Source organism: Diadema antillarum, unplaced genomic scaffold, assembly GCF_040938485.1.
Source record: "Diadema antillarum isolate AM-2024a unplaced genomic scaffold, OU_Dant_1.0 scf00000022, whole genome shotgun sequence".
Taxonomy (NCBI): domain Eukaryota; kingdom Metazoa; phylum Echinodermata; class Echinoidea; order Diadematoida; family Diadematidae; genus Diadema; species Diadema antillarum.
In genome coordinates, this window is record NW_027270911.1 from 3,785,892 (window position 1) to 3,811,035 (window position 25,144).

A 25,144-nucleotide genomic window follows, 5' to 3' on the forward strand; every position below is an offset into this window, starting at 1 on the left:
CCATCATAAGAACAACCACTGCTACTACTTCTCTTTGCCCTTCTTTGGCACTTGACATCATCACACAATGGGCAGATTGACCAAATCGAGTTGCACATTCAAATTCGATGCCAAACATTGAGCAGAATAATTCTTGCTGTTTATAGTTATCTGGGCAATGCTAATAATGAATAGCAGACCACACGTGTACAGCTTGCTTACTTATGGGGAATATCACTTATTCACACGCCTTCGTTTGCCAGAGTAGGAGAGCAGTACTTCTACTTGTCAACAGGAAACAGTTTACACTTTTATAAGTTCATCAACCATCCCTACTGCTGAATGTGTCACAGCTTTGTGAAGATAACAGCGTATGGACAAGAGACTAGTTTTCTCCTACATGGCACTGTCCATGATGATGGGCAGACCAAAAGTGACTTCTTCACGTAGCCACCCTTCTTACCATTTCATGCATTTCGCAGTAATAATGACCCTTGACACCAGAAATAAATACTTACATCGGTTTGCTCTTGGAAGCTTGGGTTCTGTCTGGGTTCTCAAGAAAGGAACAAATCGTTAATGATGCTGGATGAGGATGAGGATGACGACAGTGATTCAAGGCTCTGCAGATTGATGTTGATACGAATGAGATGCAGTTGAGAAATTAATAACACATCTTCACAAGATAGTAAAACAGCCGAACGAGAACTGGATCACTTTCACGTAAAAAAATTGAAGTTAACAGAAAGTTTGTTTTATACAATGTTTCAGTTTTACCTAGTGACTGAAATTGAGCTCACATGCGATTTTAGATGATAATTATGTAGTCCGAATAAAAAACAAACTCGAAGCTGATGAAAGCTCTTAAAGAGATTTAGTTCAGTACATTTTCTGGTCATAATGATAAGGTTAGCCACTGTGTGACTCATATCTAAGACATGTAAACTCTTCAAAATCGATATGGCCCAGTGATTCTAGCCTGGCATATTGAGATTTCTAATGTCCTTCGAAAGCAAAAGTTCAGTTTATTATGTTAGTAGTCATTTTACTGCATTTCAAAATCTGTAAATCTCACAATAACTTTGTGTTTAAATTCTCGCTATAAATACAAGGCCTCAAATCGAACAAGTACATTGCATTCGATGAAAACTCTTTTATATAATACAATTATCACCCGTAATGCTTGTAAAGGCGTACACGTTTCAATCCCTCTTATATACACAATGACATTTCTACTGCTTAGGGTTCACTTTGGATAGCAATGCGAATTTAACATTAGGCAGCTGTATTTAATTGGTTAAATGTGCACATGTTATGAGGATGGAATGTATAAATGAAAATGGCAAAGAGATATAGATAGAAAAGAAGACATTGCACACGTTTCACCTTGATTTGCTACTGATAGCAGTTGAAATATGACTGCCCACACAGTTTGCGTTTTTAGTAACCTTATCATACACCGGCCAGCACACATTTTGACAATGTTTAGCGCACATTTTGATGTTTTTGGGTATCTTTTTGGTCACAGCTAATACAAGTACTGACTCAGATTGCACGCAAAATCGCTTTGTCACTACACTTACCTTACGATAGTATGTGAAGGTGTTCATCTGAGAAGGCAGCAGCCGTCGACCCATTAGCCTATGCTCCTCGGGACAAGCATCCGGTTGTCCGCCGACGACGTACTGACGGGCCCCTGCTATCTACGGGAGAAGCACCGGCGATTCCGCCACGTAACTGACAAACTTGTGGATGGCTCTTTACTTTGACCATTTAATTCGTTCACACGCCCAATGTAGAAAGATTCTTCAAGGCAACAGATACAGTCGATGCACAAACATAACCCTGTTAACTCTGGAGTGTTATTTTAGAGGCCAGTCACCAGTAGAGAGGTACTACGCCCAACGTACTCGCCATTGTTATTTTTTTTTCAGTGCCGTGGTACGTCTGTGTACATTTAAAAATTTCGCTGTATCACAGACGAACTCACACACACACACACACACTCATGCACACACTCAACGCAGACGACACACATGACCGATTACATGTGACCGATCGATTCTGTGAGCGGACTCGGTATAAGGACAAACAGAGGGGAGTGACTCAGGGTAGAGGCTTTGTTCTCTTTTGTTGGTTTCAACGATATATTGATTGTCATGCAGATTTGAGATCAGGTAGCCTTTTGTACCATGGGAACAAAAGGACCCACTCTTAAGGGTCTAACGGTAATTTTCTTCTATGATCTTTTGAAGCTAGTTTTGATAGAACTGACGAAAAAGACAATAAATGGTAGGAGCAAAATTCTGACCGGGAATCAGCGAAACGGGGATGTTGGTATTGGAAGGCATTTTGCACTGTACAAACACACAGTCGTACGTAAAAATTTCCCTTCTTTCACTTCCGCATTCTCGTAACGGAGACATGGATGGCAAAATGATGTACCTCTTGAGAATTGCTCGACTGATCATGCTGATGGTTCAAACGTGATGTTTGAGAAATAATGGTGTTGAAATCCCGCAGGTTTAGGCTCATTTCAAAACATTTTTTTTTTGGGGGGGGGGGGTATTAACACTAACGGATTTCTTGTCCGTGTACCTTCATTGTACATGACATTTTATGCAGAAATATAAATCATGATCTTCGTGAACAATGACCTTTGCCTATAACTGCATTCAGTATATATATATATATATATATATGGACTTATATATATATATATATACATATATATAGAACGACCAAAGTCCAAATTTGGCTATCGTCTTCGGAGACCCTCTACAAATTCATGCAAAGATAGATAATTAGTCAAATGTATGTTTTATATTTGAATGTGTATAAATAACATTCCACTAACTGAAAACTGAAAACAGGAAATAATCTATTGATTTCTTTTTTCTCCGAAATTCTGTGTAATAGACTTTGGTCGTTCTTATAATCAGGTATTCGTAGATATGTATATACTTATAACATTTCTACAATTGTCAACATCGGCCATATCAATCATATTCGTTAGATTTTTAAAGATATTATATTTGTCATGTCAATGGAAAAATTATTGTTCCGTTCTAGAAGGAGATTGTTCCTCTGATCGGCATATCTCCTTGTCATTCGTGCATCATCGTGGGGCTATATTACATGAAGGTAAAACATCTCAAAAGTACTCTATATTATTATGCGGACAAGCACAAGTTGGTCTACAACCACAACGTCTATACCACAACAGTCTCAAACGACATTGTGATCGAAACCTATATCTCATTCATGTTCACTGACCGTTAGTCTAATTCGTACTTTGCGGTATTCAAAGTTATCTGGTCTTCTGATCTATTTATTCGTCTGTATCCAATTCTAATGATGAACAATCAGTGTTGGTACGCAGCATTCAGGCTAAAATCGTTGCTATACGTTCATTTCTTCCAAAATTCAATTCGTTTAAACAGCAGTGTGCCTTGTATCGATTTGGGCTGTATGTCCACTAAGTCTATGTGTTACCCACGTAGTCTGTTCATCGTCTTATCTAATCACCTCTTCTTGAAAATATTAGTCGGTCTAAAAGCCACTTGGGCTACGTTTCAATTCGTTTGTCATCCACCTTGTCTATTTTTCATGTGGTCTACACTTTCCATTCGTTCTGATTTTCACTTGGTCCACCTACCATGCCTAAAGTTCCTAATATGGTCTGCTATACATTGAATTGTAAAGCTGTCAAGACTTGAATGTTATCAAACTATTACGTAAATAATTTGAATCTGACATTTTCTTTTGTCCCAATCTACCAACATAATATTATACATTTCAACGCATATATGACGTCAAATATTGCATCAAAACATAATCATCAAAAGATTCTGCTATGATTATTTCCGAAAAAAAAAATATTAGAAAGATCAAGGATCCAAGACTTTGGTATTTTCTTTTTACATAGAATAAATTGTATATATTTTACGGATGAAAAGGGGTAGCGGATGGTGTCCTCCCGCAAAAAAAAAAAAATAATAATAATAGAATAAAAATAAACAAATGAAAAAATTAAAATTGAGAAAATACTTCATTAGTTCATACAATATACTAAGAAAACTGCGGATATATGATTTCCCACTGTTGGTGCCCCCCCCAAAAAAAAATGCTATTTCTGCTACCTTTTCATTAAGTCGGCACTACTCACATCACTAATTCCTCGCATGCTTTTTTTTTCAATCCGAAATAAAATTCGTGATTAAAAATCACGACCGTGCAATATCACAAATACGCTGCGGGATGCTACAAGTTCATTCAAACGCAAACCAGCACATAAGCACACCATACTTCCTACGCACAGAAGGATATCCCTATTGAATTCGGGATTGCTCAGTTCCAAGTAGATTGAAACAATGACTAGACTCATGAAGGGACTACCCAAAGACAATCTGATTCTCTGCTAGTGACCCTTGACCTTGATACCAGGATGAAAACACGATTGTATCTATCGTTTTGCTCGATGGCTTTACATCCTCATATTAGATAAAGTGTTGGTGTAGGCCCTAATAACAGTTATCTCCTGTTGTGACGGCTGCATTTCTTCGTTTCGCAGTTTACAGATATTAGCCTATTTTCTGCGAATGACACAGTGTTTGATTTGCTCATTTTCATGTTAACGGTCTTGAACCTCAATAGGCATGGGAGTGGTGCATAGAATGTCCCCTTCAAAATATTGGGAGTGGAACGCTCTATTCATATTTCCTTGTCAATCTTCCAAAATTCATTCTAGCCTTAGGAATTAAAAATTATTGTCTGCTCAGCTGCGCCTCTCCGTTCATGCATTGTTGCTATAATGGATTTTAAGATTTCTTAGGGTGGTATAATTTTGCCAGTCGTTTGCTATTATACGCAAAGGTTTATTTCCTGCTAGGCAGGCCCATTATCCTTTTACCACTAACTTGTATCGAAGTCTTCACGATATCGTTTTACTCTGCATTGTGTGTAACTTAAAATCAGTATCATGGTCTACATGCTATGTCAGTTTTTGTTTGCATGTCACTTTGAACGTTTTGCTCCTCGCTTGAGCAGAGAAATTGTCCATTTATGTTTTAAGCAAAGTAGACCAACATGGGCTAATGAATTAGAATGAAATGTTGGTAGTACACCAAGTTGTCGTCATTGTGAGGATGATTGCAAACGCCGTCTACCCCGCCCTCCGCCCCGTGCTATGGGCTTACAGTAACCACAACTCAAGTATCTACGTACCTGCGTTCTTCAATCATGTCACTTTTCAGTGTGTATAATTAAATGTTATATACAATTATGATCATCTCAAATGATTCCACCATCAAACCTTCAACATTTACATTAGTATTTTAAATATGATGATGTTTGTAAATATTATGCCTATTGATGACTTCTATGCAGCTAGACTTACAAATATGCAAATTGTTATGAATATCTTTCTACCGAAGCTTTATTGGAAGCTTTGCTACAGACCTAATCCGTTTTAAAGCACTAACATGATGGGGGGGGGGGGGGGGGGGGCTTCGAAGGGAAGAAGAAAAGCTGATTCGCTGGGTCATTCAGTGAGTCAATTCCATTGCTCTGTTGAGTGCATATAAACCAACTATTGCTGGGCAAACTGAAGCCCCCATACAGTTACGGCTGAAACAGACATTAATTAGCAGAAGAAAAAAAAAAAGAAACAGCGCCCAAACCGAACATGTCTACAGGTTTGCACAACATGCCAGAGACTTGTAGGAAAAATGATATTGATTCGTTTTATTCATAATTACAGCTCATCAGGGATATGATTCTCGAGACTTGAATACGATGGGAATCCAGACTATTTCCCCTTCTTCTTTCAGACTACGTTTATGTGGCCTGAGTTTGTTTTGTGTGAGTTGACACGTCATGCACGTTGTTACGTTGGAGGGATGGTATATAGTATTGGTTGAGGTGATAATTCAGCTTTTAACTTTTTTTGTGAGATACTTAGACATCACTTTATGAAATGCTGAAAAGCATACAGTTCTAAATGGAATTCAAAGTTTATTTGATGAAGATCGGTTTTGAAATGACTGAAATACCCAAAAACGAAGTAAAACAAAGCGATCCTAAAGTTGGGTCCCACCTTTTATTAGGTACGCTTTGTTTTGGATATTTCAGCCATTTCAAAACTAATTTTCATCAAATAAACTTTGAATTCCTCTTAGAATCATATGCTCTTGCATATTTGATAAGAGGTTTCTCATTATCTCAAAAATCATCATCAAGAAACGTTGAAAACCTCCAGCTCCATTTAAACCACAGTACTCTACCATCTTAAAAATCCTTTAAAGGTGCCTCAAGTGCTTTTAGGCAGTATCAGAGGGTAACAAAATGAAAAGGAAATATGCATACAATTTAAATATGTTACAGTATAACACCGCAGCACGTTCACTCAAGTTTCATTAATTCTTTTAATTCATACTTTTATCGCAAACCAGTAACCCAACCCAGACAAGCTAAACCCTTATCGACCGGCCTGTTTGCTGCATGCCTGATTTGCCAGCAACCAATGGTGACCTCACAAATGCAGTCAATAGAAAATGTAATATTAGACCTGTTCTTTAGAAGCATTCAAATCTTATGCATGCATGCTTTGTTCACAAAAGTTGCCCTGAACAACCTCTCCTGCCCATGGAACTTACTGGTTGGGAGCAGGTGAATGAAATGCTTCGTCACTGGGCTGTATGAAAAGAAATACAGTATTCATAAATTGTAATACATTAAAGCACGGTCTATTAAGAGAAGCATTTAACTGTTTGAAGGGATGGTATACAGCTTCAAATGAGATGGGGCAACAGGTTTCCAACGTTTTTGATGATGATTTTTTTTTGAAGATAATAAGAAACATCTCATGAAATAGCAAAGAACACGAATTCTTAGAGGAATTCAAAGTTTAATTGATGAAGATTGGTTTTGAAATGGCGGAGATATCCAAAATAAAGTGATCCTAATAAAAGGTGGGACCAACTGTTTATAAGGATGGTTTTGTTTAACTTTGTTTTTGGATATCCCAGCCCTTTCAAAACCGATTTTAATCAAATAAACTTTTAATTCCTCTTAGAATATTGTATGCTCTTTAACATTTCATAAGGTGGTTTCTAAGTATTTCGCAAAATGTTAAAAGCTAAATCCTCACCTCAACCAATCCCCATCCCTTTAAAGTTGACACAAATCGGACAGGATCAACCACAAACTGCAAAACATTAGGATACTGGATTATTGTCATCTCGAGTTCTAGAAATTTCGTTATCTGGCAGAGAATGTTAATATCGACTAATATACTTGTGACTTTACACGTCTTTAAGCCCATCGCTATGGGGGTCCTAATAAACATTACTGAATAGACTGAAGCGAGACTGTCTGTTTACATTGAGCTGAAATTATCACACGCTCTTATGGAGAACGCATTATTTTGAAAGACAAATTGACATTGTCACGCTCATAGCCTTTGTGACGATACAAGAGGAAGTGTCTGCGCAATCTTAACCAGGTTTATTGTTGATAACATGTCGCCAGGGACTGTATTCATACAAAATCGTGACTCAAAACTTCCTTCCAGGAACAACTTGGCAGAATATGTTCCTGCCTATAGATCGAAGTACTGTATACGCGTCCATATTCAACCTTTCTCGTGTTTCCTCGTTACAAGAGTTTGGTTCTTCGAATGATGGTTTCAGTCTGTGCCTTTATCGGATTTGTATTTGTAGTGTTGATAGTGTCAATAATCACGATTGGGCAAAACAATGCAACAACAAAATCGTAGATCATGTGCATCCAATGAATTTATTATCACATCGTTTCCCAAACACTTCAGGATATCATTTTGTAAATATCTGTGCTTCACAGTATCTATTTCCATATGTTATCATGATGTGAAAATGGCTACAGTTATATAGGGCGTACGCAAGAATTGGAATGCTATCTTTGTTACTCAAGTACTGGGTCATTATGCAAGAAGCAAGAACCGTTAAGGAATGCGAAAACTAGTCTTCCGAAGTAATACAGAAACTGTTCATGTATATTGTATAAATAAATATAAAGATAAGGGATAGGAATTCAGATAGTCGATGTTGACGTTGGTGGTGTTTGTGTTTGTGCGCGCGTGTGTGCGTGTGTGTGTGTGGTTGTTGTTGTTGTAGTTGTTGTTGTTGTTGTTGTTGTTGTTGTTGATGTTGTTGTTTATATTATGTATACGGTTATATCGCATTTGCTGACTCAGTTACCAGTGGGGCAATACATACCAACTTTATATGAACAAAATGAAAAAAAGCACAGCTGTATCATTCGATGCATTGCCATAACACCATTTTTTTTTAATAAAGAAATTTTCTCTATCAATTTACAAGAGATGCATAGGAAAAAATTATAAAATACAATCTTTTTGTATAAAAATATTGTACAAAAGTACACTGGTTCCGGTAAGTATGCATGGTAAAGCTGCATGCGCACAGAAACATCATTGACTTGTCATATACACCATGACACCCAGTGTTATGTTTAATATCTTAATTTTAACTTTGAACAACAAATCTGATCATGTGTCTACAAAATAATATTTCCTTTCATCCTTGATACAAAAGCAAATGAAGCATACTGTTGTAAATTGCTAAAAACTCAATATACATTTACTATACATCTCAAATGAAAACAATCAAATCTATAAAAAGGGACACAACAGCCTGTTCATATCTTCTTTGGTATTCTTTTTATCTGAAAGAAATCACTACTAACTTGTGTGGCCAATTACCACTGATTTTCACATTTTTGTACGAAATATCTATACATAAATTCATCCATTAGATCATGTCCCTCACCCTAACTTACAACAGCACCTTGGAAATAGAGATTGTCGTGTTGATTGTGACATTCACGGAAATTCATTAATTTGATATTCACCTTCGCATACAATGTTTGTGCGGGTTTTTTTTTTACATCATTGATCAATGATATAATATGGATAACAGTGGTTTATGGGAATATCGACTCTACCCGAAAAGGCTATTGATCAGAAGAAAAAAAAAATGATAATGGTACAACTACCGTCCCATGATTGCTGCTGGACTCCAAAATCTTTAAATATTTGCACTTTACTTTTTGCTATATATTCTTCGCAAATATTATGCATAAGGTGCACATACAGTAAGTATACAAAGCATGTTATGTTCAATGGGTTTTGGCAGAATGACATTTCCACCAATACCCACACCCGTGTAGGTTAGTACAATGGATCTCTTTGACTGAAAATGTTGATATATTGCATCAATGACGTAATTAAGCCGGAGAAATAGATTCAAGTTCAAGAATTAACTTCAGACTCTTTGCACATACCGTTAAGACAATCTGTCGAGTACATAAATCAGTTATTATATACAGTATAATGCCTAGTTTTGATAAAGTTCTTTGTCATCCTACAACTCAAGATTGTTTTGACACAAACATAATCAGCAACGGGACAAAATAACGGCATGATGACACATTTCTCGTACGTATACACCATCATAAGGCAAAATTGATAAAATCATAGACTCCTCACTATGGAATATTCCGAGGAATCAGACTATGTGAACTGGTAGATACACTCAACTCAATTCACATCAGATGTAGGCCCCCTTACGTGATACACATCTACGAATAATGCATTGAAAAGGAACAAGAAAATGTGACTGAAAGACGTTCTTAGTGTAAAGTGCCACTTCAATGATCTGTCATCTTTATAAGAAAACAACATGGTGCATACGGAAATATCATGCGAATTCAGCAACCTTTTCTTTTACATATATATAAAATTATGAATGTAAAGAGCACGTGAATACCGAAATATGAGTAAATCATAATGTCTGACAAGGAAAATGAAATTGATTATAACGGAAGCTGAAGATTAGAAATATGACAAATGTTGACCCTCGAAAGACCTTTCAAAACACGTATGCAATTGTACATTTACATAAAGACAATATTGCTCGAAATGTATGCATGCAATTTCCACCAGTACAGTTTGCAACAAAACAAATTCCCCAGTTCTGTCGTGAACAGAATGTCATCAGACTTATGCGCATGCATTGCATAACAAAAATATAGCTGAAAACCGTTTGCCTTCTTAATCTGCTTCTGCCTGTTAATCAGTCAACATCTAATTGATTTGCAAAAACATGTCTGTAAAATCTGCAATAACATGTAAACGTATTGACGAAGATAAATCACTGGTATATGTAGGGGAAAATCATCTGCTATATATGATAGTGTTTTTGGAAAGAGTGATCATCCATATTTCCCCAGTCTTTCCAATAATTCGGGTGTTTCAAATATGAATATTGATACGATCGAGTTACTAAAGAATTTTATAACATTATTTTGTACATTACTGACATGCATATTCCACAATTCCTGATTCAGATTATAGAAGGAACTGTTGGGACCTTGGACTCGTAACAAATTGAATGAAATCTTATACGTGAAATCAAGAGTATGACGTCAGTATACGTCAGAATCTTCAAGATAAGGATGATGGTGAGAAGACGATTATTACAGTATCTTGTTGTTGTATTTTTCAACATGACAGGCTGACAGTTTGGCCTCTCTTGCGTATATTCATGTTCATTTGAACCACGTGATCACGCTCCGTGGGGGTTGCGTGATCGTTTTCGAGAAGGCACCAATTTGATTTCAGATGTTCACCGCGGTGCCGGTATGAACTGTAATGTAATGTTATCTGTACAATATCCCGATGTGATGTGCCATGACGCGAAGAACAGATCGTCAACGTCGAAAAAAAAAACGAAGGGGAAAATTAAGTACAAACCTAAAGTCGTTAGTCCCGATTAGTCATCTTCGATGGATGGGATCGGAATAACTGTTGAATCCATGTCCTCGGGAGGTGGAGGTGGGGGAGGTGTGAGAGGTGGTGGTGGAGGGTTTACTTCGTCGTCGTCCGCTTTAAAAGTTGAAATCCTCTTTTCCCCCATTAGGTGCTCGTCTTCGATCATTGGCGGGAACCTCTCGTCTGCGTCAGGTGACAGGTAGCCGTCGTTGATCTCCCCAGTCTCGATGTCATTTGGTGGAGGCGGAGGCGGTGGTGGTGACGGAGGAGTGAAGTCATCGAGAGGGATGTCGCTGAAGCCATCGTCGTCCTGATCATCCATGCTTGGCTTATATATCGAGTTCGGTCGCGAATCGTTGACATCGTAACCGGCTGCTTTCGTGTCGGCAAGGTCAGGATTATCTTTACCTTTCTTTTCCGCATTGCATCCTCCACAACAACAAAAACAACAGATCAATGACAAGAAAAGCAAGAGGACCACCGCGCATATCAATACTGTGATCAGCAACCAGCTCGGAAGCACAGGCTGCAGCGTGATTTCGATCGAAGTCGTGGTCGTTCCCAGAGAATTCGAGGCGCTGCAGTTGATTAAAGTCCCGACGTCGCTCTGAGATACTTGGACCCGGGCCTCGATGAGGCCATTCTCCTCTAATGTGACGTCGAATGACATTTCAGGATCTGACGACGAGAACTGAGGACCAAAGCTGATGTCGGGATAAGCGGACGCCGTGCAGCGCACCGTGACTTCGGTCGACTCAAGGTAGTGGACGCTGATATCGGGCCCGATTTCGACCTGTGGAAAGTGGCGTACGAAGATCCGACTATCGTCATTCGGGTATGAACACACTCCATCAGAAACGAGAGGGTGAGTGAGAGTGCAGGCTAACTGTGAAAGATGATCGTCCGCAGTCAGCACGTGGCTGCCAGACACCACCGTGATCTGTCCGGCATTGTCCACTTGGATCTCGTAGTCGATGTCGATGAAGGAATTGTCATCTCGTATCACGTTCCATCTCAACTCGCCGATAGGGACACCGTCTTCAGCCTGGCACCTGTAGTTTTGCAGGACGTCCCCTTCTACGAGGAAGATGTCTCCACTTCCGGTTGGACAGGTGGGTCCAGTAGGTCTCACGGGATCATTGACCACCGTCAACATCGCCCCCGCTTCATAGGTCGGCCCATCGCCGGGATTGTCGATCACGCAGTCATACCTGCTGGCATCGTCAGCCGTTACGTTCGTTATTTTCAAATTGTAATATCCGAGCTTGTGGTTACCAGTTATCTCGTATTGCGGATAGGCAGGGTTGTCGTTCTCCAGTGGTCCTAGACCTATTTCGCGGTTCACAACCCAGTAGACTAAATTGTTCGTATCAGCTCGTATCTTGCAGTAGAACACGGCGTCATGTCCCACAGAAGTTGAAGTGTCCACTGGACCCATGACGATCGGGTTCTGCTGTAGACTGCGAGAAACTAAACACACAAGGCAGAAGACTAAGGAAAGGCAAGTGCTTGAGACAGTCGCCATCTTGTCCTAAATGTTGTAGCCGGAGACTGCGATGACCACTGTCACTCTTTAGCATGAAACGCTGTATGTGTGCGTTAACAAGCCACACTTGGAATAGGAAAAGCGCTGATACCCAGTCACTATTCACTTTTACAATGGGCGTTGGAATTTGGGTTAGGCATCCACACATGTGTTGACTTTACACGGAAGGAAAGAGACCTGTGCCCTCAAACAAATGATCGCCCACCTTCATTCCGATCCTCCTCTGCACGCTGTTTGCATTGGATGAACAGCTACACACAATTCAAAATTCGTCTATACGACGTCATGCATGTGGGATCTGGGACGGCAGGCGCAAACTTGAAGAACATAATAGGTGCTCGGGCGCGGTCTTCTTTTCTCTCTCACTTGCAGTCTGTTACGACTCAAGATGCCTATCAAAGCGGTTTAAAAAAGGAGGACCCATTCCAGTCCCTTACGTGTGTGCTGGTTTCATGTGGTACATCGCTATCCCCAGCACAGATTTTGCCGGCTAATTAAACCAGTCAATCGTGATTTCAGCGCATCACCATCCTCGAAAGTTATCCCCATGGAGATTTTCACAAGTTACTAATCATATTCTATAAATCAATTATAGTCCACGACTTCGCCCAGAACCTAACTGCTACCCCTGTCCCGAGAATGGACGCATCCCATTGTCAGTAGAAAGAGGCCTCCTGTACACCGATCAGCAAACACACACCCTACGATATCTATTCAGAGACCGAACAATAGAAGTGATGCCAAGTGGAAAAGGGCGAGACCAACCTAGTAGAAGGAATTCTTTGTGGGTCGTACTAATGTTAAAGAGACAATAGGCAGGTTAATACGAAGCCACACTGATTAAAGAATGGTCTACGTACAATGGTGTGTCATCAACACTGCGTTTTTCGTCATCGCTTCATATGATGTAATCCACAAGCTGTTCTCATCGTCGGTAAGCAAAGCGTGTAAAAAGCAACCATGCAGATAACGTTCTAAAGGACCAAAACATTGCAGCCCACTGAACTGGCGTCGGATTCCAACTCCCTTATGCTTAACGTTTTGCTCTAATATGTCGCTCTACTTTCTCTTCACTATAATAATTTTCTTAAATTGTCGCTTTCACGTCTTTTTCCCATTACACCAATGGTTGAAAACAAATTAAAACATATACATACTAGTATATGATACCGTTATAACTTCGCATTGCCTTAGAAACATGAGCTGATTCAAAAAAAAAAAAGAGAAATGTGTAGTCTCCCCTTTTACCACCAGAGGGGAAAACTGACTTTGTCAAAATAATGTAGGCCCTATTGTTTTTTTAATTGCTACAAGCGCGATCTAACCGCGATAAGGGAAAACAGAAATTAAAAAAAGCAAGCAGTTTATGTTATATTCATGTTGAACGCTTACAACAGCTCCGTCCTCCTCCCCCCCCCCCCCACACACACACACATACATATTCATGCACAATAATGCCCTTCATGTAACACCTGGAATGTGAGCGCCAAGAATTGTATATGTTTCCTCTACAAACATTCCATGGTGAGAGATTCAAAAGAAGCGAGACACTGTGACAAAATAATTTATGCATTGTCTGCAAAATACTTCAGTCTTTTGTCGTCTCAGTCGCATGTAGACTGAAAATAGAATAAGAGAAGATTTTGCTGTTCATTTATGAGAAGCGTTAATTAAAGTCTTTTTATTTCGATTTCCTTCATATCTCATCATTTATCTTATGAAACCCATGCAACATCTTCTCAGAGCGATGACCGACACTTACCTAACCAAGCAACATGGAACAATCTTTAAAAACATAACAAGAGAAAACTAGCTAAGGGCAAAGGGAGACACTTTCTTCACACAAATGACTTTTTAATCGTTGGAGGAAAAAAGAAGATTGTATTACTCTTCTCTATGTGCATGATGTGTGGACATAATCTTGCATTAAGCGAGTGCTTGTGTCTCTATTCGTCTTTTGATATCATGCAATCAAAGAAATATCAATGAGATTGCTGGCGTCATTGAGATGACACAGATATAAGGACAAATAAAATACGAACAGACAACATGTTTGGTCATCATTACCTTTCTTGTTTGACCTTTTCCCCCCGAAAATTATGTAATAAATCACTTAACCAGAATGATTAGAATTACGATTATCATAGTAAATAATGCTTTACTTGCCTACTTCTATTACCATCCAATATAAAATAAGATTATCATTATGTATTTCTTTGGAAGCCCGGTTGTTGACCGCTGCTATGCAGACGATGAGGTCATCGGTCCTTAGCTAAACCTAAAGGCCCCGTTTCATTAAACTTGTTTTTAATGACAAGTTACTATAGTTGTTAAAAGTTACTGAAATCGTTACATCTGATTAGCTGGGAGCAAATTTGTCATAGAGATGTGGCAATTGTTTCTGATAATAGATCTTATGAAACGGGGAACCTGATAACTGTTACGTATTACCCGAGGAAATTGTGTAGGCGTGTTTGCGTCGAGTTGGGCTTTTTGCCACGAGAAGTAGACTATGACTGATGAAGGGTCTGGGATGGTGAATATTAGTAATGTTGATGGGGGTAGAAGAAAAGGAGATGAATTGGGAACATTGAGAGCGAGAATGTTATTTTTTTTGTTGCTTTGTTTTGTTTTCTTGTTAGCGAAAAGTGGAGCGGGATGTCTGATTAACCATGTGCGTATTTTGTTGCAATGTGATTCTTTTCAGTCAAAATAGCGGGGCGACCAAAGTTTACACTTAAAAATGTTATGGGACAAAATTGTTACGATAGTTAATGCACACGGACAATGGGTTCGACTTTACAGAATGGCAGATGCATCTTTTTTTTCTTTGTATTATTAGATGTCATTTCTACAATACACTGAACACTGATTGATTCTCGCAGTGACTCAAGCATACACAATCTTCGTTTATAGAGGGCGCAATAACTACTTTCTGTCTCGTGCTCCATTGGAGAATTGGGGGGGGGGGTAGAAAAGTATTAGACGACGGATGTCTTTTGTCGCATGAGATAATGTGAGTTGTAATTTTGTCTAGTCCTTTGTACTTGCAAGTGAAGATTTTGATTGCAAAATGGACTGAGCGCCATTTTTTAACGTCTTAAAGGAAGTCTATCCCAATTAAGAGAAAAAAAAAATCAAGTGGTGCCTGTTAACTTGTAACACATAAAAAATATTCTTGAAGTTATGATAGAAAACATCTCATATTTGGGTTTTTTAGCAGCCTTAATTGCAAATATCATCCCATTGAAACCATTGATGTTTTCGGCCATTCCGCGTGGCAGGCTCCAATTTCTTTCAGACTATAATAGGCTTACAGTGAACCTAGCAGGCAGGGATCGTTGGAGAATGGAAGGGAGATAGAAGATAAGCTGAAAGTGTGACGACGGTTTGGAATGATTTAGGCAGCCTGGATGCTAGAGGGCGCTAAGCTCCTAACAAGTGTCATCGACACGAGAGCAGCTTTCCAGGCTTTAGTGAATAAAAGATGAAAGGGCAATTTTCAAAGGTTAAAAGACTAATTTAAATTTTACTATTCTGTCAACATACGAAGGAGAAAATTTTGAAACTTACTCCAAAATACTACACCCTTTCCGAATATAAAGGTATTCAATTCAATTCAATTCAATTCAAAGTTTAATTCATTTTTCGACAAAACATATGTTTCACTTCCTTTAATGAAAGAGAATAAGGTAAATAGAACATAGTGAAATGAAAACACTGTACAACAATTGAGGACCTATAGTAATCATACATTGTACAGTAAAAAAAAAAGACAGAAGTGATCAAAGTGAAGTACATGTATACCATTGTTTAAGTGCGAAATATGGAGGGACCCACTAAAAAGACATAGCTTGTAGTATGTGGGCCCCTCTATGAACATTGATATAGAAACAAAAATGATTACAAAAGAGTGATAAACATGGCCGGCGCAGCCGTGGGGGCCGTGGGGTTCGGGCCCCCACACTTTTTGTGCACCATACAAAGGAATACATATGGTGTCATCACTTTGGGCCCCCACACTTTTTTCAACCCGGAAGTACGTAAGTGGCACTAAAATAGAAATAGGTAAATATCTTGAAGTATGGCGGCGGTAGGTTATGTTTTTTTTCTCTGAAGACCTTTTTTTTTAAAATAACACCCGGAAATGGGAGGGGAGAGAATGACTGAGAACGTTTTTTTTTTTTTTTTTTTTTTTTTTTTTTTGCTTGTCAGCTGGAGAAACCCAGAAGTGGACGGGGAGAAGAGATGAGCCGACGTGTTTTTTGTTGGTTTTTTTTTTTTTTTTTTTTGCTTGTTAGCTCATGAAACCCGGAAGTGGGCCCCCACACTTTTGAAAATGCTGCGCCGGCCCTGATAAATGCGGGAGAACATTGTAACCTGCTAAAAAGTTTTTTTTTTTTTTTTTTTTTTTTTTGGTTTCAATTCTGCCATCATTTCTCTGGACATAATTTCAATATTAACAAAATCAATTCTTTAAACAGGGGGGTGTTTAATAAAGCTGTCGTAAAGTTACGAACAACTTACGAGCGACTGGTGATCAGTTCTTGTGCTGAATTATGGAAAGTCTGATAAGTATAGCACATCAGAACTGATAACCAGTCGCTCGTAAGTTGTTCGTAACTTGACGAACAGCTTTATGAAACAGGGCCCAGGTGTTAGTGTGATTAAATGGTAATGGTTTCGGCACCTGAAGTCTTCCCAAACATTGAAAGCATTGACATAAGACTTAAATGTAGACAAAACTGAAATGACTTTCCCATGCCCTGACACCATATATATATTACATACTCCTGACTCCACACTGACACCATCATAGGAAATCATCCTTTATCAACCCTTTTAAACTTCGTCAGCCTGCACCGAAGGCAAAGACAAATTGAGCGGAAGTTTTGCAGAACTTTATGAATAATGGTTATGTGTATGGAAGGTATATAATGGACAATATTATAAACATACTCTCTGTGTAACGATGGGTTCCCAGTGTCATGCGATCCACTTCCTACGCACGCCACGATTGACCGTTCGTAGCCGATCGTGGCATATTATGTCTATCATAATATGCGCCACGATTGATATCGTGGTCTTAATCTTGGAGTAGTCGTAGTGATCTTTTCAGAACTTATCACAGCTTATCAGGTTATGTGGTCAGTCGTGACAATCGAGTTGATCATAGAAGCGTTTTAGCGGGTTCAGATATTGTCTGCGATCAATGCAATTAAAGACCTGAATATAAGAACGACCCAAGTCCAATTTTTGGCCAAATTCAGTTTGACATGGGAAATTGTATAGCTTATGCATGGACTCATCTTGTGTATAAATGATAAATCCCAATTACCCCCGGAAGTGCCTGAAATGAATGAATGAAATCTTATATGAATGTAAGAATGACCCAAGTCCAGGACTTCGGTCATTTTTACATTCATATCATAGCGCCCTCTCTCATCGCTTCTCTCATTTCATATAGCAGCCTATCCTGTATTATTATGATTCAAAGAACTACCCAAGTCCATATGATTCAAAGAACGACCCAAGTCCATCACACAAAATTGCCTCTCCACAAATAATGTAAATGTTAATTGTCATAATAATATATATTCTAATTTGTATATATAATGTTGCCTTTCCATCACAATTAAATAGAATGTTATTAGACAAATAAAAAAGAAATGACGTTTTTTTTTAAGATTACTCGAAACGGCCTTCCATGGAATTGGGTCGTTCTTTTATTCAGATACTCAATTGCCACGACTGATCTCAAGATCTGATAAGATATGATGAAATCATTGCGACTATTAACTCCAAGATTAAGACAACGATTTCATAAGTGGCGCAGATTTTGACAGATATACACGAAAACTCCACGATCTGCTACTAGTGAATCATGGCGTGCAAAGTAGATTACAAGAGTAACTCGATGAAATCGCTCAAAATATCGAGGATTCATATCGCGCAATGTTTCTGGACTTTATTTTACATACAAACGCCCTCAGCGTTTAATTTATCATAAGCAGTGTATTCTGAAGCTGCATGCTGGAATGAAACATTGTAAAGCAGGCGAACTTAAATACTGCCTTTTCGTTGTTCTTTGCTCTCAGTAACTTGATGACAGAAATTATCTCTGAACATTCATCACGTTATTTCACCCCACTCCCAGACTGATATCTGATCTTATACAGGCTGTGTATAGATTGTAATGTATGTATATGTTTTTATATATATATATATATATATATATATATATATATATATATATATATATATATATACATATATATAATAGTCGTGACGATGGAAGAGGGCTGCTGCTGGCAGACGTTGCAGTAGTTCACTTATTGTCTTTTATTGCTGCCAAGCTTTTACCATGTTTACAGGTCTTCGTCAGGGATTGAAACGTATAAACATAAGAAAAAGCAACCAATTTGCAATCACTTGAACAGAATAAGGCAAAACAAGGCAAAATGAAAAAATAATAAATGGCAAAATAAAAGACCCCCCCCCCCCGGCAATCTTACCAGTAATTCCTCTTCCATCTTTTCTTTCATGTGTGTTTCCTTCTCCTCTATCCCTTTTTATTGTTCTTGTTTTTATATCCCTCCTTCACTTCTCTTATCTTTCTTACTATCTCTTCCTCCTTTTTCATTTCATTATCTCCTTTCCCTCTTCCCTTTTCTCTTTAAGTTTTTTTTTACCCTATTATCGCGTCGCCCCCAATAATACCGCATGATCATAATGTACGGCTAGTTCATATATTTACATGCTGCGACATTTACAACGCAATGGTTTACTATGACCGAAGAGCAATTGCGGAGATAGGCTGAAAGTGCGAACACCCTTTTAGCCAAGCTCAAATTGATCTAAACGATGCAGCTTGAATAGATACAAGTGGCGTGACTCAACCTTCAATAAGAGAAAGTTCACCGTTTGCTCTACATCTACGAGATACGATTTTCACTAACTCTCTTCCACACACACTCTCTCTCCCCTTTCTTCCTCGGTAACTGATATGAGGATGCATTGTTGTGTATAACGGCCAATTTACAGCGCAGTGCATTCCAGGTCTTTAAGGATCGCGAATCAATACGAATATCGATTCGGCTATCACTGCATACGTGAAGGTCTGCCAAAGCCAGGCGTGTCATACAGAGCCCTAATTCGCTCGTTTTTCCATGCCAGTCACATCACCGGCTCAAGAATACAGGATCCATCTAAAGTGTCAAGGGTACACGAATCCTTGTCCAGCTTTCGCGCCGAAAGTTCAATTCGATATTCTGCTTTCATATCGGAACAAAGGGTCTCATTTAATCAGTCTGAAACTCTGATAAAGCAAAAAATGACTATCATATGCGCGACATAATTTTGATTTGTGTCAGAAATCACAGAATCATTGGATTTTATTTTGTGCCATAATTCTTTCGTTCAAAGTCTTATTCATTCCATAAGTAGCATGTTGCTGTGAAATGGTGTCACCACAGAAAGACTGCTGGTAGACCAAAGTTGTGACAAACAGGACCAGGAACTTCTGCTTGCGAGCTCATCGCCATCTGCTTGAAAGTATGTGAATGCACGACAGAAATGCATCCAAGAGAGTAATAAAAAAAGCACTTTATTTCTCAACACGACTCAGTGCAGTTTTTATAACCAGGGCCATTTCTGCATGGTCTTTGATTACAAGACAGGGGCCGCGGAACCGGGGCTGCAGCCCCCCCCCCCCCCCCCCCACACACACACACTTTTGGATCGTGAAAAAAAAAGACAAAAAAAGAAAGGGGAAAATTCGGGGGGAAAATCACACTACCCGAATTTCTCAAAAAAAGTGTGCTTCAGATCGCTTTATCTTGATTTTAAAAACGCAAAAGCTCCGTCGAGTGGGAGGGGGCACCCCCCCTCCCACCCCCTCCCCCTCTACCTCATTAGAATTTGTACATACACATAGATGATGCAAATGCGAAATAAGAGCTAAATGCCGTGATTTTGCTATTAACACTTTCCTGAAAAAAAAAAGTCCAAATCATTTCCATAATTTTTTTTTTTGGGGGGGGGGGGGGGTGGGGGAGCTAGAAAAAAATCCAAGTATTGCACCAAAAGTTTGCACCAGATCGCTGAATTTCAGGTCTGAAAATGTAAAATCACCTTAGTGTGGGAGGAGAAATATCCCTTTTGTATATACACCCTCGTGAGCATGCCTTTTCTGTTTGATCGTGAAAAAAAAAAGACAAAAAAAGAAAGGGGAAAATTCGGGGGGAAAATCACACTACCCGAATTTCTCAAAAAAAGTGTGCTTCAGATCGCTTTATCTTGATTTTAAAAACGCAAAAGCTCCGTCGAGTGGGAGGGGGCACCCCCCTCCCACACCCTCCCCCTCTACCTCATTAGAATTTGTACATACACATAGATGATGCAAATGCGAAATAAGAGCTAAATGCCGTGATTTTGCTATTAACACTTTCCTGAAAAAAAAAAGTCCAAATCATTTCCATAATTTTTTTTTTTTGGGGGGGGGTGGGGGAGCTAGAAAAAAATCCAAGTATTGCACCAAAAGTTTGCACCAGATCGCTGAATTTCAGGTCTGAAAATGTAAAATCACCTTCGTGTGGGAGGAGAAATATCCCTTTTGTATATACACCCTCGTGAGCATGCCTTTTCTGTTTGATTGCTTAACAGACAACGGTCATGAAATTAATTGTAACAATAAATTAATACAAGAAGTTTATTTAAATGCTACCACTTTATAGGCAAATTGTTCAATGATAATCCACATCAAAATATCCTGCTACCTTAAACAAGTGGGGCCGTTTCAAGTCGATAAAAGACGGAAAAACATGCATCAAATTGCACCATTTACAACATAAAAATTCAAAAAGTTCTCCCCGTGGGAGGGGGAAACATCCCCCTCCCACACCCTTCGCCCCCCTCCCCCTTCCCTCCGCTCGCTCGGGCTCGGTCGCTTGGCTCCCTCGCATAGTAACCGCCGCCCTCCCAAGATCACAAGATCATTATCCAGGCTACGCCGGTGCGTCTCAGCGGGGGGGGGGGGGGGGGGGGGGGGGGGGGGGTTGACCTTGATCCCCCCCCCCCGGCTGCGCAGCCCCCCAAACTGAAAAACGTTCCGCGGCCCCTGCAAGATTTTAAACATATCTTCTTCCACAGCTCAAACAAAAGAAAAGGCAGACATAAATTATAAACAAAAGAAGACGGTCAGTGGATTTTAAGTGCCATTGACCATAATGCCTAAATCAAAGCTAGCTAATCAGGCAAATATGCTGCAAGTGTATAGTGAACAAACATGAAAAGGATTAGCATGCTTTTTGTAATTTGATTTTGATATAACTCAACAAAGGAATCATAAAGATAACTCAAGCATCTTTTTTGCATGACGAAGCTACAACATCAAAGTACAGTCTATATGCGTCGAGTGTTTCAATGCAAAGAAATTACTAGAAGGGAAGGTCTAAGTTTCCTATAAATATACATGATCACTACGTGAAGAAATGGAGTCATCCCACGAAACCAACAACCACGAGTCATACAGCAAAAGAGTTCGGCCTTGAAAAAGGTCCATGAGTCATACAGCCCAGTTGTACAGCCCCTGAGTTCGACACTAGGTAAAAACAGTCCACAAGTTCGACATAACAACGCGGGGCTTAATGTGTCGATCTGATGGGCCTTGTTTGCTTAGTGTCGAACTCATGGGTTGTATGACTCGTGAGCTGTGATATGACTCGTAGGCTGTATGATTCGTGGGTGTCAAACTCATGACGTGCACCCCAAGAAACAACCATTAGACAGCTGATCTAATTCCTCTTGGACGGCAATGAACAGTGCATTGCCTATGCTACCACCATAAGGACTCGAACCGCAGGAACGAGACGTTTAAAGGAAGCTTCTGGCCTTCTCCACTGCGCCTCAACAGCTCTCGAATGAAGAAAAGAATACCCAATCATAAAAAGAATAATAAAACACGTCAAGATTCTTAAAGCCTTACACCAGTCTTATAAGTGAGAGAATCAGACGACTTCCAGCTATTTGAGCTGGGTTTGCTAGCTTTGGTATTGCTGCTTACCAGATTATCAGATAAACCTTTAATCATCCATATTATTTGAGTAATCCCCACACAATATCGATGCGGGGAGCGCGGAAGCCTTACAACTTGGGTATCCCGCCATCCGTCTGTGAATGCCATATGGCTTCCAGCTTCGTTAGAGAAGGTAGCGGTTATAATCCCACGATTTGATAGTTAAAAAAAGACTATAGTGCTGCCCAAAAAGTTATTGCTCTGTATGTTCGCCATAAAAACAGCTTACCTTCGGAAAATCTCCATTTCCATTAGACTTGAAGCTCCACTGAAAAGAATCTGAGCTCATGATAACATTCATTTTCTGGCCATTGATTTCTTGCGTGGAGTTGGTAGGAGACGCAGCTGCCAAATTCTAACCACCCCCAAAGATCATGATTATGGTTTCAAAATTATGATCTCACCCCAAAAGAGCTTTTATGGGAATATCTTCCACTCTTAACCCAGATGTTGCACAAGCTCGAGCGTGGACACCCATGCAGGTTTAACATAGAAATAATGTATAAATCAGCCACACACTAGACCATTACATTTTGATCTAGATAAAGCTTATTTCCTTTCTCATAATGGCCAGCATTGTCTTTCATGGAAAGACTGAAATGTCACATTGTATAGAAATAATTTTTTTAATACCAATACCACCACTTCGACGTCTAATCCTATGATGGTACAACTATACACCACTTCTACTGTCCTACTTTTACTACTGCTATTATTATTACCACTACTACTACTACTACTATAACCTGCTTCTACTACTATTACTACTATACTTCATACTACCACTATATCTTGTTCGGCTGTCACCGCTAAGACCCATCGTCTCCATCTCGCTCTGCCCTACTTTCTCTGTCACTCCACTCACCTGTAGCCTTGTCTCACATGAAGACCACAAACCGCCCAACTATATCTCTCCTCTCTTTCTCCAAGTCGGGAAAGCTCGGTCCTCAACAGCTTTCCTCGTTGGATATAAATAGGGCCTGGTCATTTTCCTTTGGACACGTCATCACATCCTGTCCAAACTCCTTGTCCGAAGTATATCTTTACCATCACTCTCTTTCCTTCCCATGGTGTCTTTGGTTATAAAGATTCATTATAATGACATGACAACTCTTTATTCGAAGGACCCATGCACAGTCTACGAGCATTGCTCCATATTCCCCATCAAATATTAATTCGTACTGGAAGAAATCAAAACAGAATGTATGAACAAATTAATGTACATATTCTTATGCTGAGCAAAAACATTTTCATACTGAGCATATAACTAATGATAAATTTCGAGCTCATTTCTTCATGTGCATCCGTTTCCCCCTTCGTTTTTTTTTTTATATGCTTTGAAAATGTGCGAGTGTTTTTATCGTTGATTGCAGTCTTGTAACACCTTCACTGCACAAATTTGATTGAATAAGGAATAGATACATGTTTAATTGAATATCAATACATGGATATCTATACATACATGCATGGCTCCATATCTTCAAAAGTAAATGCATCGACAATATAATAAACAAGCTCGTGAAAAGGGGGAAAACTATACTATCTTGAAAGAAATTGACATAGAGCAATACATTGTAGCTCTTCTTTATGTATCATTAAAACTTATATAACCCTCACCCCAACAGATTCCCATTACAATTTTCAAGGTTTTCTTTCGTGCGACTGTATCAAAATAAATGTTCATTTTATGAGTGAAATCTTTTGGGTTCAAGTTCTCATCTAATTGCTTTATTCCAATACACAGCCCACCGCTGACGTCAAAAGTATTATGTAATTAATCCAACTACATTATGGAAATTTATCCATATTATTTTGTACATTATTTTGTTGTTGTTGATAAGGTGGCTTGTATAATGGTTTTCCCTGGCTGTTGATGACGCAATATTACTACTGGCTTCCATGGCTTTCGATATTTGCATTCTAGAGTGTCTGTCAAATCTTCGGATTTTTCTCTCTTTTTTTTTCCACACAGACTTGATAAGAATATCAGCATATGACACCATGTACCATTCCACTTTACAAACATACTGGAATTTATGCACGTGTATTCGTTAACTATAACTTTTCCTCGCGTCTGCATTCTGGCAAATTTGCTCAAACGTTGTGGTACACTATAAATCAGCCGGCATAAGTCACGTGATCAAAGAAAATCCACAGCCCGATGCAATTAAGCGTTGGTTTCCGCTCCCTTGATTTCGGCATGTGTCATTGTCTTTGGCGTGGTAATAGAATTGATTTCTCTCACCCTTTTTAAACACGTGTTCTCCCTGTGCGCGGTTACGGTTGGAGCGATGCACCTGTAAGATAGCTTGCACTCCCTTTCCCTGCGCAGCTGCCTGTGGACTGATGCTCATGGTAGCAGTGAGGTCAGACATATTAAGGGTCCATGTCGCCAAGGGTAGCACGCCGCTATATTGTATCCAGATTACCTTAGTAGAGTCCTTTTCGCACAAAGTCTGGCCAATTTCGTTTAATGTTCCCGCCATTATATTTGATCTCGTTGATTAATATCATATTCTAATCTCTTTGCTCCATCCGAAATTAATCAAAGCTGCACATTCTTATGCTGCTTTAGTAGAGGCACTCAATCTGACCTATAAATTGCGGGACTACTATAGTGTTCATTCAGCTGAACGGAATGAGTTTAAAAGAAGTCGCTCCAAGAAGAAAATGCTTCCCAATTTAACAGTAAATTGGCTAATGCAACAGTGAA

The 25,144-nt window shown here is 39.2% G+C and overlaps 1 protein-coding gene across 1 annotated transcript; it reads right to left on the bottom strand.

The window, feature by feature from the left end:
- Positions 1-10,811: 10,811 nt before the first annotated feature.
- LOC139731296 (synaptogenesis protein syg-1-like) lies at positions 10,812-12,335 on the bottom strand. Its single transcript, XM_071642187.1, has one exon. It carries the CDS (start codon positions 12,333-12,335, stop codon positions 10,812-10,814), a length of 1,524 nt encoding a protein of 507 aa, XP_071498288.1.
- Between the last annotated feature and the right edge of the window lie 12,809 nt (positions 12,336-25,144).

What these genes read in the sequence shown, in the direction of transcription:
- LOC139731296 (XM_071642187.1), bottom strand. Translation starts at nt 12,335, where the DNA reads ATGGCGACTGTCTCAAGCACTTGCCTTTCCTTAGTCTTCTGCCTTGTG.